This window comes from Alexandromys fortis, unplaced genomic scaffold, assembly GCF_014885135.2.
Source record: "Alexandromys fortis isolate MF-2015 unplaced genomic scaffold, M_Fortis_MF-2015_v1.1 scaffold_47, whole genome shotgun sequence".
Lineage (NCBI taxonomy): Eukaryota > Metazoa > Chordata > Mammalia > Rodentia > Cricetidae > Alexandromys > Alexandromys fortis.
In genome coordinates this window covers 1959567-1976774 of record NW_026067957.1, presented here as the reverse complement: position 1 = coordinate 1976774, position 17208 = coordinate 1959567, and the positions used below count along the sequence as shown (strand labels likewise).

Genomic DNA, 17208 nt, shown 5'->3' with positions numbered 1-17208 from the left:
AAATTCTGGAGGTAATATGACAAAATACAATTAAGATTTAGATTCACCCGATCCACATGTGCCTCCTGTAATTTCTTTCCAAAGACCACTAATTCATTCTCAGCTTCAGCTGTTAATAGGAGTATTTAAGTCTTTATCACCATCTAAGATTTTGTTCAAATTAATTATTAGATCAGTGTTATCCAGAAGTCATGGTGGAAGTGTGAGGTTAAATCAAAGCTGCTCATACTAATACAGATGCCTCTGCTGGCCGGTGTTTTCCAAGAAGGAAGTCATGAGACAACAGATAGTGGACATGGGAAATACGGCTACTTGAAACTGAGATGTGCTGTGGAATAACATGTGTAACTTACTTTGAAGGCTCAGTCGAGAGAACGTTAAATCCCTCAGTAATATTTCACATATTAAATATTATCATAATTAATACATAGCAATGTAACTATATTAAAATTAATTTTCAATTTTTCAATGTTGTCATAAGACAAGTTAAAATTATATTTATAGATAATATTTATGTCTTTGTTTTTGGACAGCATTCTTCTACATACACTTGTATAGTTTTTAATAACTATGTAAATCTGCTACAGAATATTCCAGAAGAAGAATAAATGAAGAGACGAACTAAGAAAGAAATAGTTCGGTAAAAGATATGTGTGTGTATATTTAAATTGCTTCAAAATACCACTTAATATATGAGGCAATGCTAAATTGATGTTATGAGGTAAACATTCTTAGATAGCATTACATGGCACTTCTAGAAAGAAAGAAAGAAAGAAAGAAAGAATGAAAGAAAGAAAGAAAGAAAGAAAGAAAGAAAGAAAGAAAGAGAAACAGAGGGGGGAGGGAGAAGGCAGAGAAAAAGAAATTTAAGAGGACACACTTTCTCAGTTTTTTTGCCATTATACTATTAAGAGTTTATTTTCTTTCTTTTTTTTGAATAAATTTTGTATTTATTTTACATCCCGGCTGAAGTATTCCCCTTCCTTCTCTCCTCCCAGTACCCCTGCCACACCCTCCTCTGTTTCCACCCCAATCCACTCCCCATTCGTTTCTGTTTAGGGAAGGGCACGTATCCCATGAGTATCAACAAAACATGGCATATCAAGTTGTAGTGAGAGTGGGCACCTCCCCATGTATTAAGCTGGGCAAGGCAAGGTGACCCAGTATGAATGGGGGAGGACATGCTTCTTAATCCAAGCATAGTAGGAACCACTGGAGCTCAGGGATACGGATATACAGCTACATGTTGTTCAATGTGTAGAGTGTCTTAAGCCATAAAGAACATCTAATTAGAATCATCACAGCAGCACTGCTGGGAAGCAGCATCTTGCCATGCGGTAGGCAGGATCAACGTGGTAGAACACATAATTTTAGCAGTCATGTGATGCCAAGCCCTTATCACTGGGGTAGCACATACTTGATAAATTCTCCAAAACAAAACAAAACCAAAGAACTACCTCTGCTCTTTGAAGTCTAATATTCACAAAGAAAAGACATAGCAAATATACTTAGTGTGTCAGGGATAATATAATTTGCCATTCTCAATCTAATGAAAAAATAAGTATTTGAAGCATTTCTTATCTATGAGGCAGAATGTTCATAAATAAGCAAGCAATTTATGTAATTTTTCTTCCATGAGTCTTGGATATAGCCTAGTCATAGAACTCTTAACTTCCTATGTGTAAGGAAGGCTATGGGTGCAATGTCAGTATCATAAAACAAAACAAGTTTCCTGAATACTTTTGCTCTTGAAACTGGATCCTATATCTTGTCATCCCTCTCTGGTTCACAACAGACAAACAAGCCAAAGCGGGGAGGGGGGAAGGGGGAGCTCTTTTGACAGTTGAGGGTTCAGTTACTTCTTCCTTCAGTTTTTACAAATGACAATACCAATCAAGCACGGTAGGGTGAGCAAAAAATTTCATCAGTGCAAAATGACGGGATCCTCAAAGGAGGAGCCCACAAAGGCGTCCGTCACTCTATTACAAACAGAGATGAGGGTGTTCACTCATAACAACAGAAATGCATGTGTGCTCGAAACCCATGAGAAAACACACGCTCACTGCCAAATCAAAGAGAGAGTCTCTAAAGAACTTACATTCTAGAACTTTACTCAGGCTTACAGCAACAGAAATGCCTTGACTTGTGCCTAACCGAACACAGCAAAGCTATTTTCTTCCAAAGGAAGGATGTAATATCCTTTTCCAAATGTCTTATTCTATAACTTAATCGCTCCTATAAGAAGCAAGGGGGAAAACTGTGAACTATAAATTACGGAGGAAAATCTAACATAATGGCGAAATAGTGTCCAAAAACTGATACCCTTTTTGCATTAAAATATTCAGGGCTAATTATGATTTTCGCACTTGTTTTTATCCTTGCTTTGTTCACTGGCCAAACTTAAACACTTCTCATCTCCTTCAATGAAAGTAGCGCTATTATGTTTCTGGAAGCATGGGCAGGGTTCCTCAAAGCCTAATTTTAAGGTCTTAATTGGCTGAGGCAATGGGAGACTATACAAAGCCCACTTCACAGAGAAGGGCAGGATTGCCAGGTCACTTGAGAACAGATGAAGAGCTAACTGGAAGCTATTGCTGAAATCTTGCAGAGAGTTCTGGGAAGTTTTACCAAATAGTAACTTACAGAAAATGGACGCAGACCATCTATCATCACAGCACTGAATCCAGAGAGGCTGAGCTTGTAGAAACAAAACAATAAAAACACAGAAACAGAGATTTTCACATAGTCACACATCAAAACAGGGAGGGTACCACTATTAGTTCTATAATATACTTTTGACTTTAGAGATTCTGAGATCATAAATTCTCATACACTCTAAGATAACAAGAAGGCCGTTACTTACTGACACTTCTCTTGATCTGGTACCTGAGGCCTACTTTCTACTTAAACGTGCAAAAATTTGAACAGTAAATCATTGTCAGTCTATTCATTTCCAACCCAACCTCTGTGGTACCACACAATAATTAACACATTAAATTATCTTCATCCAAAAGCAGCTTAATGCTTAATAATATGACCATAATTAATCATTAATAACATGCATGATAATAAAAAGAACTTAGGTAAATTGATTTCTTTGTCATCAACTCTAATTACTGGTAACAAATTTCCCAAACAAATAAAACAAACCAGTTTTTATCAGACTCTATGGGAAAGAAAAATACCTAAGATTAAGCTATGAAAACCTTTTAAATCATTTTATGTTCACATTAACAATTAAGACACATACTAAAAAAAATGAAATCAAATGGCACCTTACACATTTGGGTTCTCAATGAGGATTTCACTGCTAATTTCCAGTGATCATTTAGCAAGTCAACAGAGAGCTCGGACACTTGCTGACATTTCAATACAAAAATATAAATTTGTTTTATTTTACTATTACATGAAAAATACAATGTGAAATTCAGTATTCATGTGGTTGTCTTTTTTTAGGAGGGGTTCCCACACAATTTATCTTTCCTAATTTTATACTCTAACCCCGCCCTTGTTCTAGCAGCCTTATTGATCTTTCTTTCATTTACTCTTTATGTCAGTTCTGAAGAAAACCCAAGGTGCTGCTTCTTAATAAATTCTATCCTGAATTACAGGCAAATGTTGTTGGCTTGTCTGTCTGTCTGACCCTGTGGGTCACTGTAATCCAATTATTGAGTCTGGGTTTACTCTAGCTCATTCTTATCTTCCTCATGCATTTTATTGTAGAAAATTTATTCTTTATTATCTACTATTCCATAACATATTTCCCAGTTTCCCCAATAGGAATGATCAACAAAAAACAAAATATTGCTTTTCTTTGAACTAAGCAATAATAATTAGTCTTCTATAAATATCATTATTATACATTTTTCTTTGACTAATGACAATTTTCAAAAACTGGCAAAATTTGGCAAGTAATACAAGGGGTAAGTGTGGCTGGACAGCCAATTAATAATGTGCAAACAAAACTCAAAAAGAATTTCACTGTTAGTCTATGTGATAAAGAAAAGGCCTACAGTTGGTGGACCCTGCCTTCATCTCTCTCTGTCTCAAAACTGAGCTCTAGGAACTTATCTTCTGTTCAGCCATCACCCATCAGTTTCAGAAATAGCACAGAGAGATCTCACACAGAAATCAGCTCAGAAGTGATTATCCTATACACTGTGAAAACTTGGCGCTCTCATTGTGAATAAAAAGTTGACTGACCAGTATCCAGACAGGAAGTATAGGCGGGACAACCAAACTAGGAGGATGCGGGGGGGGGGGGGGGGGGGGGGGGGGGGGGGGGGGGGGGGGGGGGGGGGGGGGGGGGGGGGGGGAGGAACGAGTCATGGGAGTCTCAGAAGTCATGAGCAGACAAAGGGAGAAGCAAAATGAACATGCTATACTGAGAAAAGGTACCAAGCCACGTGACAAAACATAAATAAGAAATATGGGTTAATTTAAATGTAAGGGTTTGCTAGTAACCCTTAGTAATTGATAGCCTGGAATATCAGCTGAGCATTTGTAGTTAATATAAGCCTCGAGGGGTGGTTTATGAAGCGGCTTCTGGGACACAGAGAAACTCCACCCACGGAGGTAGAGAAACAATTATCTGAAAAACAAAACAACCAAACACCAAATCCTGATCGCGCCAAGAATATACAAAATTAAGGCAGGGCAACATGAAACTCTGTAATTCAGGTGTTCTGTTAAGCAAGTTCAATAAAGAACAGGGGTTGTAATGTAAAATTGTAGTAGTTGGAGCGGCGGGGCTGCGTCACCAGCACCCTGGCTGCCTGCTAGTTTATGCCACAAAATAATTACACAGACACTGTATTCTTTTAAACACTGCTTGGCCATTAGCTCTAGCCCTTACTGGCTAATTCTGATATCCCGATCAACCCATCTCTAATAATCTGTGTAGCATCAGTCTTACCGGGAAAGATTCGGCATGTCTGACCTGGTGGCTTGCTTCATCGTGTACATCTGCCTCAGAGAGCAGAGTTATCGCATCTGCCTGGGAGAGGGGAGCATGGCGTCTCTGAGCTCACTTCTTCTTCCTCCCAGCACTCTGTTCTGTTTACTCCTCCCACCTATGTTTTAACCTATGAGGGCCAGCCAAGCAGTTTCTTTATTTTTTTAACCAATGAGCTTCCTCTACCATAAAATGAAATTTTAAAATTAAAAAAATATAGATATAGATATATTGAGTAAGAACGATACAGGTTGGTTGCCAGGCTAGTTTGCAGATCTGAATTCCAGGCTACACAAGGCTGGAATAGAGAGACAGTCTCCAGAAACCAAAGGAGAGGGAAATATCTTAAGTGAAAATCCAGTGGCCACCTCTCATTCCTTCTATCATTGTCTACAAACTCATTCCATCTATATTCCACTGCCTATGTTGAGCCTATGTACATATTCATTCTTTTTTTGAGCTTACACAAAGTCGAAATCATTTATTATGTAAGAATCATACATCCTGACAAGCTGACAGTGTAATAAAAGAAAATCCTATGCACATTATTGTCATAACTCAATCTGCATAAAAGATTCGTGTGTTTAAAAAGCTAAAAGGGTCATGGAAAACACTTTATAACTAACTCCTTTAGCCTTGATTTCCCAAAGACTCATTTCCCTGCCTTTATTTTTGAGGTCATCCACTCTGATCTGACTCCCTGTTACCTTTTCAGCCTTTACATTGTGACGACTCCTAGCCAATACTTATATTTACATTGTGACGACTCCTAGCCAATACTTATATTTACATTGTGACGACTCCTAGCCAATACTTATATTTACATTGTGACGACTTCTAGCCAATACTTATATTTACATTGTGACGACTCCTAGCCAATACTTATATTTACACTGAAGTTTTCCTGTGCTCATAAATTCACAACAGCCTAAAAGTTAGACCCAGTTAGCTTTTAGGAACTAAGGCCATTGTGAAACTCAACAGTTTTAATATTGTTTGCATTTCTAGCATTGGGGTATTTTTCCCTCTTTTTATTGTTTCTATTGAGCTATACATTTTTCTCCATTTCCCTCCCTTGCTCCCCTCTCCTGCGACCCCTATGCTCCCAATTTACTTCGGAGATTTGTCTTTTTCACCTTTTTTGAAATTTTTTATGTTACAATAGGCAAATCAAATCATAAAACAAAGTGGGGGCCACAATTATTAACTATAGTATAGTGCCCCTAATGAGTTAAAAATCTCTTAGAGAATGTGGTAAGGAAGGAAGAAAAATGTAAATCGTGGGACTACTACTACTACACAATGAAACAGAGAACTGAAATACCACAGTGACAGATATTGTTACCTATTCCAGAATGTCACTAAACAAATGGAAACCATGCCATTCAATTACCTAATCAGTCTGATTTGTCTTCCATATCTGTATTGCTTAATTGTTATTATTGCTTAATAAATTCCCAAAGAAATTCAAAATGGAAAAAAGTTTGGGTTAATGGTCAGATAATATCTCTTTACAAAACTAAAACATAACTCACAATTAGGCTTCTTTTTTTATTTTATTTTTAATTTTTTTAAAAAAATTTCTGCCTCCTCCCAGCCTCCCATTTCCCTCCCCTTCCTCCCACACCACTCAAAAATTACGTTTTTCTTTCACTAACGGTTAGTATTATACCATTTCTAGTAATGCTGTTTCATGCATGTAGTTGTCCGCTTGCAGACTCAAAAGACTTGGCATGCCTACTGTGCACAGTGCTCTAGCACTGGAAATACAACAGTATGCAAACATTTATGAACCACAGCCTCCATGAAACTTCCATGTTTCCATGTCTCCATGTGCCAGTGGATACATGATCCACCCAATACATTTCCTGTCTGTACAAGCTGGGCATACATTGAGACAACAAACGGTGACACATCTGGGTAGGGATTGGCTCGATGCTTGCCCAACTGCAGCCACTATTGCTAAGACAAAACTCTCAATCACTGAGCTGAACACAGAAAGGAGATAGTGGTTATTCCCTCTGCTGCCGGCCACTTGCATTTTATGTTAACAGACACTGACTAAAAACAAACTGAGAAATTATTCTCTGTTACAAAGGTCTTACGTTCTCAAAGGCTGCAAGACAATTTCCCGTTTTTATATCTCAGTAGTAAGTAGTTTTCCTTTCAAAGCTATGTGTACAAATATTTTCTTCTTTGGACTTTGAATGCCACATTAATCTGAACACAGAGAAATAGTGACAGGGTCAAATACTATTCACTAACAATAAAGTTGATCTGTGATCTAGTGTTAACTAGGGAATATTTCCTAAAGCACAGAAAATATATACAGCTATGATCTCAAACGTCCATAGCCAGCACTGGAATTGTACTGTCAGTCATTAAGAAAACCAGAAAAGCACCCTTTGACATCTCTTGTAGCTACAGCCAACAATACTGAACTGGCCTGGAGCAACAGTCCTCCAAATATGGCTGGATGGGCAAGCATCCACATAACACTATTAAGATATGATTTCCTCTTTAACACTTAATGTTTCCTTGCATATAAAACTAGAAAATGAGGTTATTCTTAAAAGGAATACTCTGAACAGGCATTGTCACATTTTCTTAAGGGGATACTACAACAAGCTTCATATGGTTCTTAATAAAGTTCATCAATAAGGCAATAAAGCAATGGTTTAAGTACAACCAGACTGGACTTCATGGATTTCAGGCATCATTTTTCTTTTTCCTGTTATGATGAATACATGTACTTTTCCAATTTTGTGCAACCTTTGACTTTGCCATTATTCTTCCACACTCTACCTTTCTTAGCCCATTATTTTCACCAGGGATCTTACACCTCCAACAATGTGTACATCTATTTGTCATGTTCATTTTCTGCCACCTGAGCAAGTATGACGTAAGCCGAATTAAGGACCTTTCCTTTGGTTTACTCATTGGTATGCTCTTACCACCAGGGAGAGATTCCCCAATACAAAGCAAGTATTTGTTGAATGAATGGATATTTTACTTCAATCTTTTCATCAGGGAGAAGAGAGAGTCTTAACAAGTCAATTCTGACACTCACTGCACAGATATATCTTGAAAATACAAAAGAGGACACTGGCCAAAGGAAATGTCTCAGGAACCAACAGCTCGCTCTGATAATTTCAGAGTGAAGGAAGATGAGAACGCAAGAGGTAAGGAGAGAGACCAATTTTGAAAAAGTCCTCTGTGAAGAAGTACCAGTAAGGATTTTTCCAGCCCCAGAGTCCCATGAAGACAAAGGAGGAGGAGAGGGAGCATGGGGACCCACCTCTCTTCTCCTGGTGGAACTCCTCCAGAAGCTGCTCCTGCCTCTCGATGTGCTCGAACAGGCACAGGAGCTCAGACTCCTTGTGCTCCGTCAGGTCCCTGAGTTCCTGTCGGCAGAGCACCAACTGCTGCCGCATGCTCTTCTCTCGGCTCTCTCTCTCCTTGAGCTCCTCGCAGAGCCACTGGAGCTTGGTCTAAAAATAAAAAAGACATTTATATTAACTTAGTAAGAAGCAAAATAAAAGTTCAGAAGACAAAAGCCTATCTATAGAGTCAAAAAAGTAACATTACAATAATCCCAAGAAAGACAAATTAAAACACAACTTGAACCTGTTATTTGCATAAAAGGTTATAGCAGTTAAATGTTATTTCAAGAATTAAGCTATGAAAGTCAAAGATTTTTATAAAATGCCCAGTGTACTCTGTTACACTAGAATAGTGTCTGGCCAACCACAACAGAGGTGGTTGTCCTTTAACTTTATATGTAAGACAATTTAGCACAGCCATCTAAAAGTTTAAAGAACACCTCATAATAGAACTACTTGAACTTCAAGATGGGGTAAAGTGGATGAATATATTCATAGTTAAAATGACTAGAAATACACAATGTCATACATCCTACATATCTGGTAGACAGAAAGGGTATAGGCAGGAAAAATAACATCAACAGCTGCACATCATTAAGTTAGCCTGTGCAATTCTTTTGCAAAGACTCTAACCATGCCCAGCTTCAATATCTAGATGTTTCGAGTGGAATGTGATAGAAATATCTTTTTCTACTTTCAATATAAAATGACTCTGTAAGTGCTGAGACTTCCCAAGATATGCCGTCCAAGCTTAGCTGTTTTCCAACAGTCTCGGCTGTAGGCAGAAGCAAGCCATGTAAAGCATCTGATGGAAAGGGAGCCAGGCTCACCAAGGACAAGAGAACTGCTAGTGAGGATGTGCAGAAACTGGAGCCCTGAAACTGCTAGTGAAAGTACATGTCATCCAAACGCTACTAAGTAGAACAGATAACTGAAACCCAAGAGAAAGCCACACAGGTATAGTCAAAGTAGCATATTTACAACAATCCTGAAAAACCAAAAGACTCATCTAAGGACAAGTGGATGAATAAAATGAGGCCTAGCCAAGCAATCATATATGATACATCAGCATAAAAAGGCAAACACAACATGACACAAAATGGGTAAACCTTGACAGCACCTTTCTTCTACCTGAAAAAAGACAATCACAAAAGAGCATGCTTGCATGACTGCATTTATTTCTCATCTAGAATAGACAAATCAACAGAAACTAGGTGGTTAGTGGCTGAGTAGCACTGGAAGCTGGTGGAAGACTCGAAGGTAACAGTGAAGTAACAGTGAAAAGTTATGTTTTTCTTTCTAGGTGCAAACGTTTTCTAAACTTGTGCTTTTGGTTATGCAACTCTATAAACATACTAAATATACTGGGCATACCTCAACTGAGCTTGTGTGTGTGTGTGTGTGTGTGTGTGTGTGTGTGTGTGTGTGTGTGCGCGCGCGCACGTGTGCACACAAATGCAAACATGAGCATGTAAGAGGGAGGGTACCACATACACAACTATGATGTGTATATGGAGAGTAAAAGCCAATGTCAGCTATCTTCCTCATCTGCTCTCACTTTGCTTCTTTAAAAAATTCCCTCAACTCACTGATTAACTGGCCAGCAATCGTAGGGAATCCTTCCATTTCTACTTGCCCAGTGCTAGAATTATAGGTGTATGCCTCCAGGCCCAGCTTTCCATGGCTGCTGGGGATCTGAACAGGTTCTCATGCTTGCACAGTAAGCCCTTTAATGACTGAACAATCTATTACTTAAACAACATCAAAAATCAACAGACATAGAATGTACACTGGCTAGGAAAACAAACCTGAAATTAAGCTCCCCTGAATAAATAAGGTCAGGTTCCAAGTCTGTGGACCTGTCTTGTCTGGCCATTACTGAATAAATATAGACATCCCGCAACTACAACTACATAGTGGAATAGACTATGACTAAAGAAATTTTAAAAAAGTATGCCTTACTTTCTAACATTAATTTAAAATATTGATAGATACGAAGTCTTTGCCACTGACCAAGCCAAAGAGGCAGTGGGTGGCAACTGAAGTTCCAGGTGTCAGCCCACCAGTAGGAAACTCTTTGATGGGCCAATCTCATTTAGGCAAGGCCTAAACTGTAGACCCAGGAATATCTTCTGTTTTGCTAAACCTTTTCATGTTTGCTGCAGCTCTCTTTCTCTCATGGTGTGAATGGATGTGGGGAGATCTCTACTGCCTGTAAGACAGTATATTTATCCCTTGAAAACATCCTGTTCTATGAGGCATTTTTACCTGGAGATTGTGAAGAAGACTCCTCCTAAGCTGTCCTGTCTAATTTTTCTTCTTTTTTTCCTCTTCCTCTTCCTCTTCCTCTTCCTCTTCTTCTTCTTCTTCTCCTCCTCCCCCTCCTTCTCCTTCTCCTCCTTCTCCTTCTCCTTCTTATTTGATTTTCGAGACAGGGTTTCTCTGTAGCTTTGGTTCCTGTCCTAGAACTAGCTCTTGTAGACCAGGCTGGCCTCGAACTCAGAGAAATCTGCCTGCCTCTGCCTCCAGAGTGCTGGGATTTAAGGTATGCGCCACCAATGTCCAGGTGTCCTGTCTAATTTGATAATCATAGCTTCTACAGAGTTTTGATGACTAATATACAAAGATATGTTTCACAGTACTGGTCTGTGAGTCTCACCTAAGGAGCTCAAGTCAGTGACTTACAATTGAGTCCCAGGAGCCCAGCTAGTTTAAATTCTTTTAACCTTAATATTGGGAGATGTGTTCACAGGTTTCAAAGTGCATCCCAGCAGAAAAAAAAAAACTTTGAAAATAACAAAGTTAGACTAAGATGTTTTGTCAAATAGGTTTGAGGTGAAAAACTCCAAAAGACAATCTAAAGTTTCAGAATGGCACATGGTTGAATGTGGAACTTGTAAAAGTCAGGGAACAAGAACAAAGCAGATCAATTATTATTGGCTGCTATAACTTTCTTGCTAAGATTGCCTGATGACCAAAAGTGATGATTAAATTAATTCCTTATAAGCATTTTTTGCCCTCAATCTCTTGATATAACAAAAACTATTGATGAATGGGTATGACCCTAAAGATTTAAAGTAAAGCCGATTCTTTTTGATATATAAAGGTTTAGGTTTAAGACTTATAAGACTCCTTATAAGATTACATTTTAAGATTAGTAATAAAGTAATTTGACCTTTCCTTATAACTATAAAATACAGCCTGCCAGTAAAAAATCTGACAAAAGCACCTTGCTTGCCCACATGGTTAATCTACAACAAGTTGCTTGGGTATAAATGTATGTGAGTTCTTGAAATAATTTGTTTTTCCACCTGTGTTATGTAAAATGTTTACTCATGTAAGGGATATGGAAAACATGTTGTTTTTTACTGTTTCTTTTCTATTCATTGCAATCATTCATGTGAAAAACAGAATGTAACCAAGTGTAATTCCTATATTGCCTGAAAAAAATTTTGTTGGAGTATATAAGCTGTTCAAAAACAGAATAAGTAGAAAGAACAGAGAAAGAACATGAGGGAACAAAGAAGAAAGAAGAAAGCCATCAAGAGAATGTGTGAATGCTCCTTTTCCTAAACCCCCTTAGCTAGAAAACTCTCCTTTACGCTGATTCTGTAGATTCCTCTCAAAGCCCTGGAGGCTGGCCCCCCAGACAGCAGTAAGACATGAAAAGTTCAACAAGACAGGAGACAAGGAAACATGTTCAACTCCTTGACAGATAAAAGAACCATTTCCACTCGCACTGAGGAAAAACACAGAGTTGAGCTGACATCATTATCCTCATTCGGCAGAAAAATGATTGCTGCTTAGAAAATATAATCTCCATTCAGAAAGGAGTATATACTGGAGGCTGGAAATCAAGGAGTGGCAATACAGCTGCAAGCAAAAAAAGCATGGGATGAGTCAAAACCTGCCTATTTCAGACATGACAGTTCTTTCAAACTCACAGCCAGGGAGAAAAAAGCAGCAATATTGGTGGCTAAGTCTCTAACTCATTCAAGTGTGAAACAAGAACCCAGAAGCAACAAAGTCTTAGAAATGAGAAGTCAATGTCAGACTGGAGAATGAAGATCTTGAGCCAATGAGACACAGAAGCAAAGATGCCTAGGTGCATATAGGGGTATAGAGCTCGGGGGAACTGGATGAAGATACAGATATGGCTCAGCAATGGAGGGAGCTAAAGTTCTCAAAACAGACAAAACTATCCAGTAAGAATGATGAAGAGATAATAAATAGTTCAAGATGTGATGAGTAAACACCCCAAAATAAAGCAGGAAAGTGACCTCTGAGAGACAGGAGGTAATGCCAAATGACTTCGGTGACAAAGTGCAAAATTCAAAATACAAGGTAGAAGGTCTCGAAGTCAAGAACTGTTAAGGAGAAAGAGTAAGGACACTATGTAATTTTAAAAGAAGAATCTTGACAAAAGTAACTAGCTCACACCATCTAGTCAAAAAGGGCTGGGAAAAAGTTAGTGTCCCACTATAAATGGTGATTGTTTCTACTAACACAAGATAGGAAGAAAGGGAGATCATGACTCAAATTTTTTCTACTCATGTTTGCAGGGTCAGAATATTTAAATTGAGAATGCACTTAAAGTATTATGTAATAAATGTTACTCTATATAACAAACTCTAGATATACCTCAGTTGAAAATGACTCAAATACTAAGTCATGAATTCACCAATGAATTCACAAGAATACCTACATTGTACCTATATTAAAACCACAACTTGAATCTACATGTTGACTTCTTTTTAACTTCACAAAATCTTGCTACTGCCTCAAGCAAAGTATCTGAAAAGCTTCCCTAAGCATCGGACCATTCCTGGCATGGTGTAGTAGAAGAGAAGATTCAATCTAGTTCTGAGAAAAAGTGGCCTGCGTAGCAGAGTCTTTCTGCTGCCTATTTGGTAGTTTAAGCATACATCTTTGTCCTTGTAAGGGATTTAGATCTTTAAGACTTCTAACAAGAATGTTGTATCTTTACCTAAAACCTTCTGCAGAAAGGGCCAGTGTCAACACAATGGCACTAGTATGATGTCATACACTCCAAAGGATCTCACAAATGAAATGAAGTGAAAAGTGAGATGTTTTACATACTAAAATGACACTTCTCATGCATATGTCTATGTACATACATATAATCCTAATGGAGTTATACAACACTGGTCATGATGCACCACACAAAAGACATGCAAAACCCCCAGCATGAGGCATAGGAAACCTCACCTTAAGCTGTTGGCTAGAGGAATACAATAGTCTTCCGGAATAACATTGGTTATTACCACCACCTTAGTTGTCTTTCAGAACCTGAAGGTAAGAGCCTACTGCGGAAAATACCATACAGTTTGAACACAGAACTTGGAGGAATCAATCTGGAATTGGAATCTACTTTCTGAGAACAGGTTCTCACTGAATTAGAGAGTGTTATGCAGCTACCAAAAGAAAAGAGGAATTGGTAGTCCTACCCAGCTGAAACCCTTATGAACCACAATGATTGGACTGGCAAGATAGGCTCACTGGTACCAAAGTAACACTGTTATTTTGGGAATGAAAAACCAAAAGCTGTCTCATCGTACTTAATAATTGATCAGCAGGAGGAAATCTGTGCCTGGGACTCGAAACCCAGTCAATTATCCATGGATTGCGAAGTCAGAGTCATGGAGGAAAACCTACTGCTGTCATTATTCTAAACAAATATAACTTTTAACTCTATTCTAAATACTAACCTTTATAATTACAGATGAGTATAGCTCTCATCCCTCATCCAAGAAGTTCTTTGTACAACAGATAGAGATTATTACAGAGCTCGACCACTGGTCAAACAGAAGAGAATGCAGGGCAGTGGGGTGTCCAACCTCAAGTGATACATCTGCAATGCAACCCCTACAGAGGCCAGGACACCAGTTACCACATGTCCTCTAGGCATGACAAGAGAAATGCACCCAGCAAGTCTCAACAAATAGGGCTACCTGAACAAGACAGCATAACTGAAAACTCCATTTGAGATGCCAATGAGGCCAGGAGAAATTCCACATGGCCCCATACCTAGATGAAGAGCTCCAAGTAGTCAATGGTTGCTAGGAGAAGAACTAGTTTCCTCGAGAGATGAGCTCCCACAAATAATGTTGAATCATCTTAAGTGGCTAATCCTAAACACAGGTATGTACGAACAACATTAAATGAACTCAGTCGGTTATATATACATTGATGTATACACACACACACACACACACACACCACCACCACCACCACCACCACCACCACCACCACCAATCAAAAGAGAGACCTTGAATAGTGTGGGACACAGGAGGAAATTGAGAGAAGAGGGAGAGTGTGAGTGATACAGATAGAGTGTTCACGTACAACGCTCTCAAAAGAAACGACACTACTTTTTATATATTAACAACAAAACAGTCACATTTCAGAAATAAAAGGTCTATTTCTCTTTTAAAATTAACAGTCCCTAGCTGACATTAGTGACCATTCAAAAGTAAGACAATTAACATCTGCACACTACCAATTTGAACTACCAAATACAGCACAACAGAGATGGGCTGAAGTGTGTGCCTAGGATAGGCTGGGGAATGAACCCTTTAGACAGTGTTAGCTGCCGTGGCATGGCACTGTGAAGCTACAGACTCATTTTTCTCAGCCAGTTGGCACCTAACAAACTACTTCACTTAGTAGCAACATGGATTAACCAATGTGTTTAGAAATTGGGGAAGTGGTACAAAAGGCCAACTCTCATGGTCAAGAGCTCAAAATTAAATTTTCTGGAAACTGAACTATTTAAATTCTTTAATTTAATACTGCCAATGGAAATACAGGAAACATTAGTTCTTCAAGGATTAGTCTAAAATCTGGCATTACTCAACATTATAGAAAAGTATTAAATGACAGAATATGAAATTGATTTATTAATATGGTGGTATAACTATAGTATCTGTGAATAGAATAAAATGAAATAACTATGTGAACAGAAGAAAATCATATGCGGAAGATGTGCACTAAAATATCACAAATGAACACAGGCTGACACAAGGTATGGGGTTCACAGTGGGCCACAAGCTGTACAAGAGGCCTGTGGAAAATGACAGAGGGGAGGTTGTCAACTCTCTATCAAAAAGAAGACTGCCTACCCTGGGAATAAATCACTGTAAGATAACACAGAATTTAATTTGATTGGTTCACATCAGATGGGACCAAAGCAAATAGCTACAGAAAACAGGTAGGAAACATGAATAAAGTAGGAGGGGAGAAAATATCACGGATCTTAAACTATTCATTTAGGCTGCTGTTTTACTATTTTAGCATTCTGAACTACATTTTGATATTTGAAATACAACAGTCCTTTCTGAAATCAATTCTAAAAAATAACAGCATAAGTGTAACAAAATTCGTAACAAAATTCAAAGAACACGTTCCCTCCCACAGTGGAAGCATCAGTTATTATGTTCTTGGCTGCCATGGCTTCCTAGCACATGAGGACAAGACCCTGCTCTACCAGATCATCTAACATTCTAAAAGAAAAAAAAAATCCCATATTGTAACCATGATCTTTCCCATCATTCTCAGTGCTCACTCACTACCACTAGAATACCTTAAAACACATTTGATTTTTAAAAAGAAGGAAAGAAATAAAAATAAATAAAAAAAAGGAAAGAAAGAGAGGGGAGGGAGGGTAGGGGGGAGGAAGGAAGGAAAGAAGAGGGAAAAAGAGTTCCTTGAGACCACCACTCATCATATTCCATTTAACCTGTTTTTCCTCAGTGATACAACTGCAAAGACAAACACTCAGAAGAGACTTCCATTTTCTGGGTCCATTCAGTTCAGTCTCATCTCAGTGTGTGACCTCTGCTTACTTGACTATACAATCCCTAGTATTACTGAACTGTGTTAATAGAGAATCAATAAATCTGTACTGTCCTGCTGAATTATGGCAACATGTAACAACAACAAAAATATATCATTCCTGAAACCAGCCATCAAACAGGCTTCAGTCATAGATTAAATTTTATCCTCTCAAGAGCTATACACTAAAGCAAAAGATTAAACACTCATTTACAGAGCCACAAGGGAGGAGAAGAGAATCTTTTTATAAGGGTCGGGCCTTAACCTTGAGACCAAATGTCTCTGTAAGAAGAAAAGAGGCCAAAACTCTTTCCCACAGGATGTACACTGAAGACAGATGAAGACAAAGACACAGACAGAAAGTGGCCTCCACAAGCCAGGAACACAGCCGCAGAGCTACTTTTATCTGGACTCACCTCTCCAACTACAAGAAAATAAATGTCAGCTGTTTAAAGAACCAGGCTGTAGGACTTGGCTAGATGAGTCAAAGAGATGATTATAATGTGACCAATGGCTTTAATCGACTCCTGCAAAGATTTTATCCTGCTGTCACACAAAATTAAGATTCAGTTATACTTGGAGGCTTCATACAAAGTGAATATGAATATAGACTGTATTAATAATCCAAGCTAAAATTAAAATTTATGGAGATTTAATCAACCAATAATCAATTATGAGAAATCGTGTTTGTTAGATAAATACCCAGCATCTTCATTAAGTATCTTGAAAAAGCGCCTTGGAACCCAGGACTTTAACCATTGCAAATTATAATTAGCTGGCAAGGCTATTAATCATACAGCAGAAAGCTTTCTATTAAGCACTCACAGGAGCATTTTACAGATTGCATAATAGACTCATTTATTTCACAACATCAACAAGCAGTGCTAACTAAACCAATATAGGGGATTTGGAAAGAAGGCAGTTTCTAGCTCTGTAGCTCCAGCTCATAATTAGGTGGGAATATTCATAAGATGCTAGTAAAACTATCACAAGGATCTTTCTATTCTGTGAGAGCCC

At 38.3% G+C, this 17208-nt stretch overlaps 1 protein-coding gene across 3 annotated transcripts in view; it reads right to left on the bottom strand.

The window, feature by feature from the left end:
• The window catches only part of Cep128 (centrosomal protein 128), a 340975-nt gene that overhangs the window by 175324 nt on the left and 148443 nt on the right, over positions 1–17208 (bottom strand). For all 3 annotated transcript variants that reach the window (XM_050152396.1, XM_050152395.1, XM_050152394.1), the window contains one exon: positions 8253–8445. In XM_050152396.1, coding sequence (XP_050008353.1) covers positions 8253–8445 — 193 coding nt within the window. The remainder of the gene's footprint in view (positions 1–8252; positions 8446–17208) is intronic.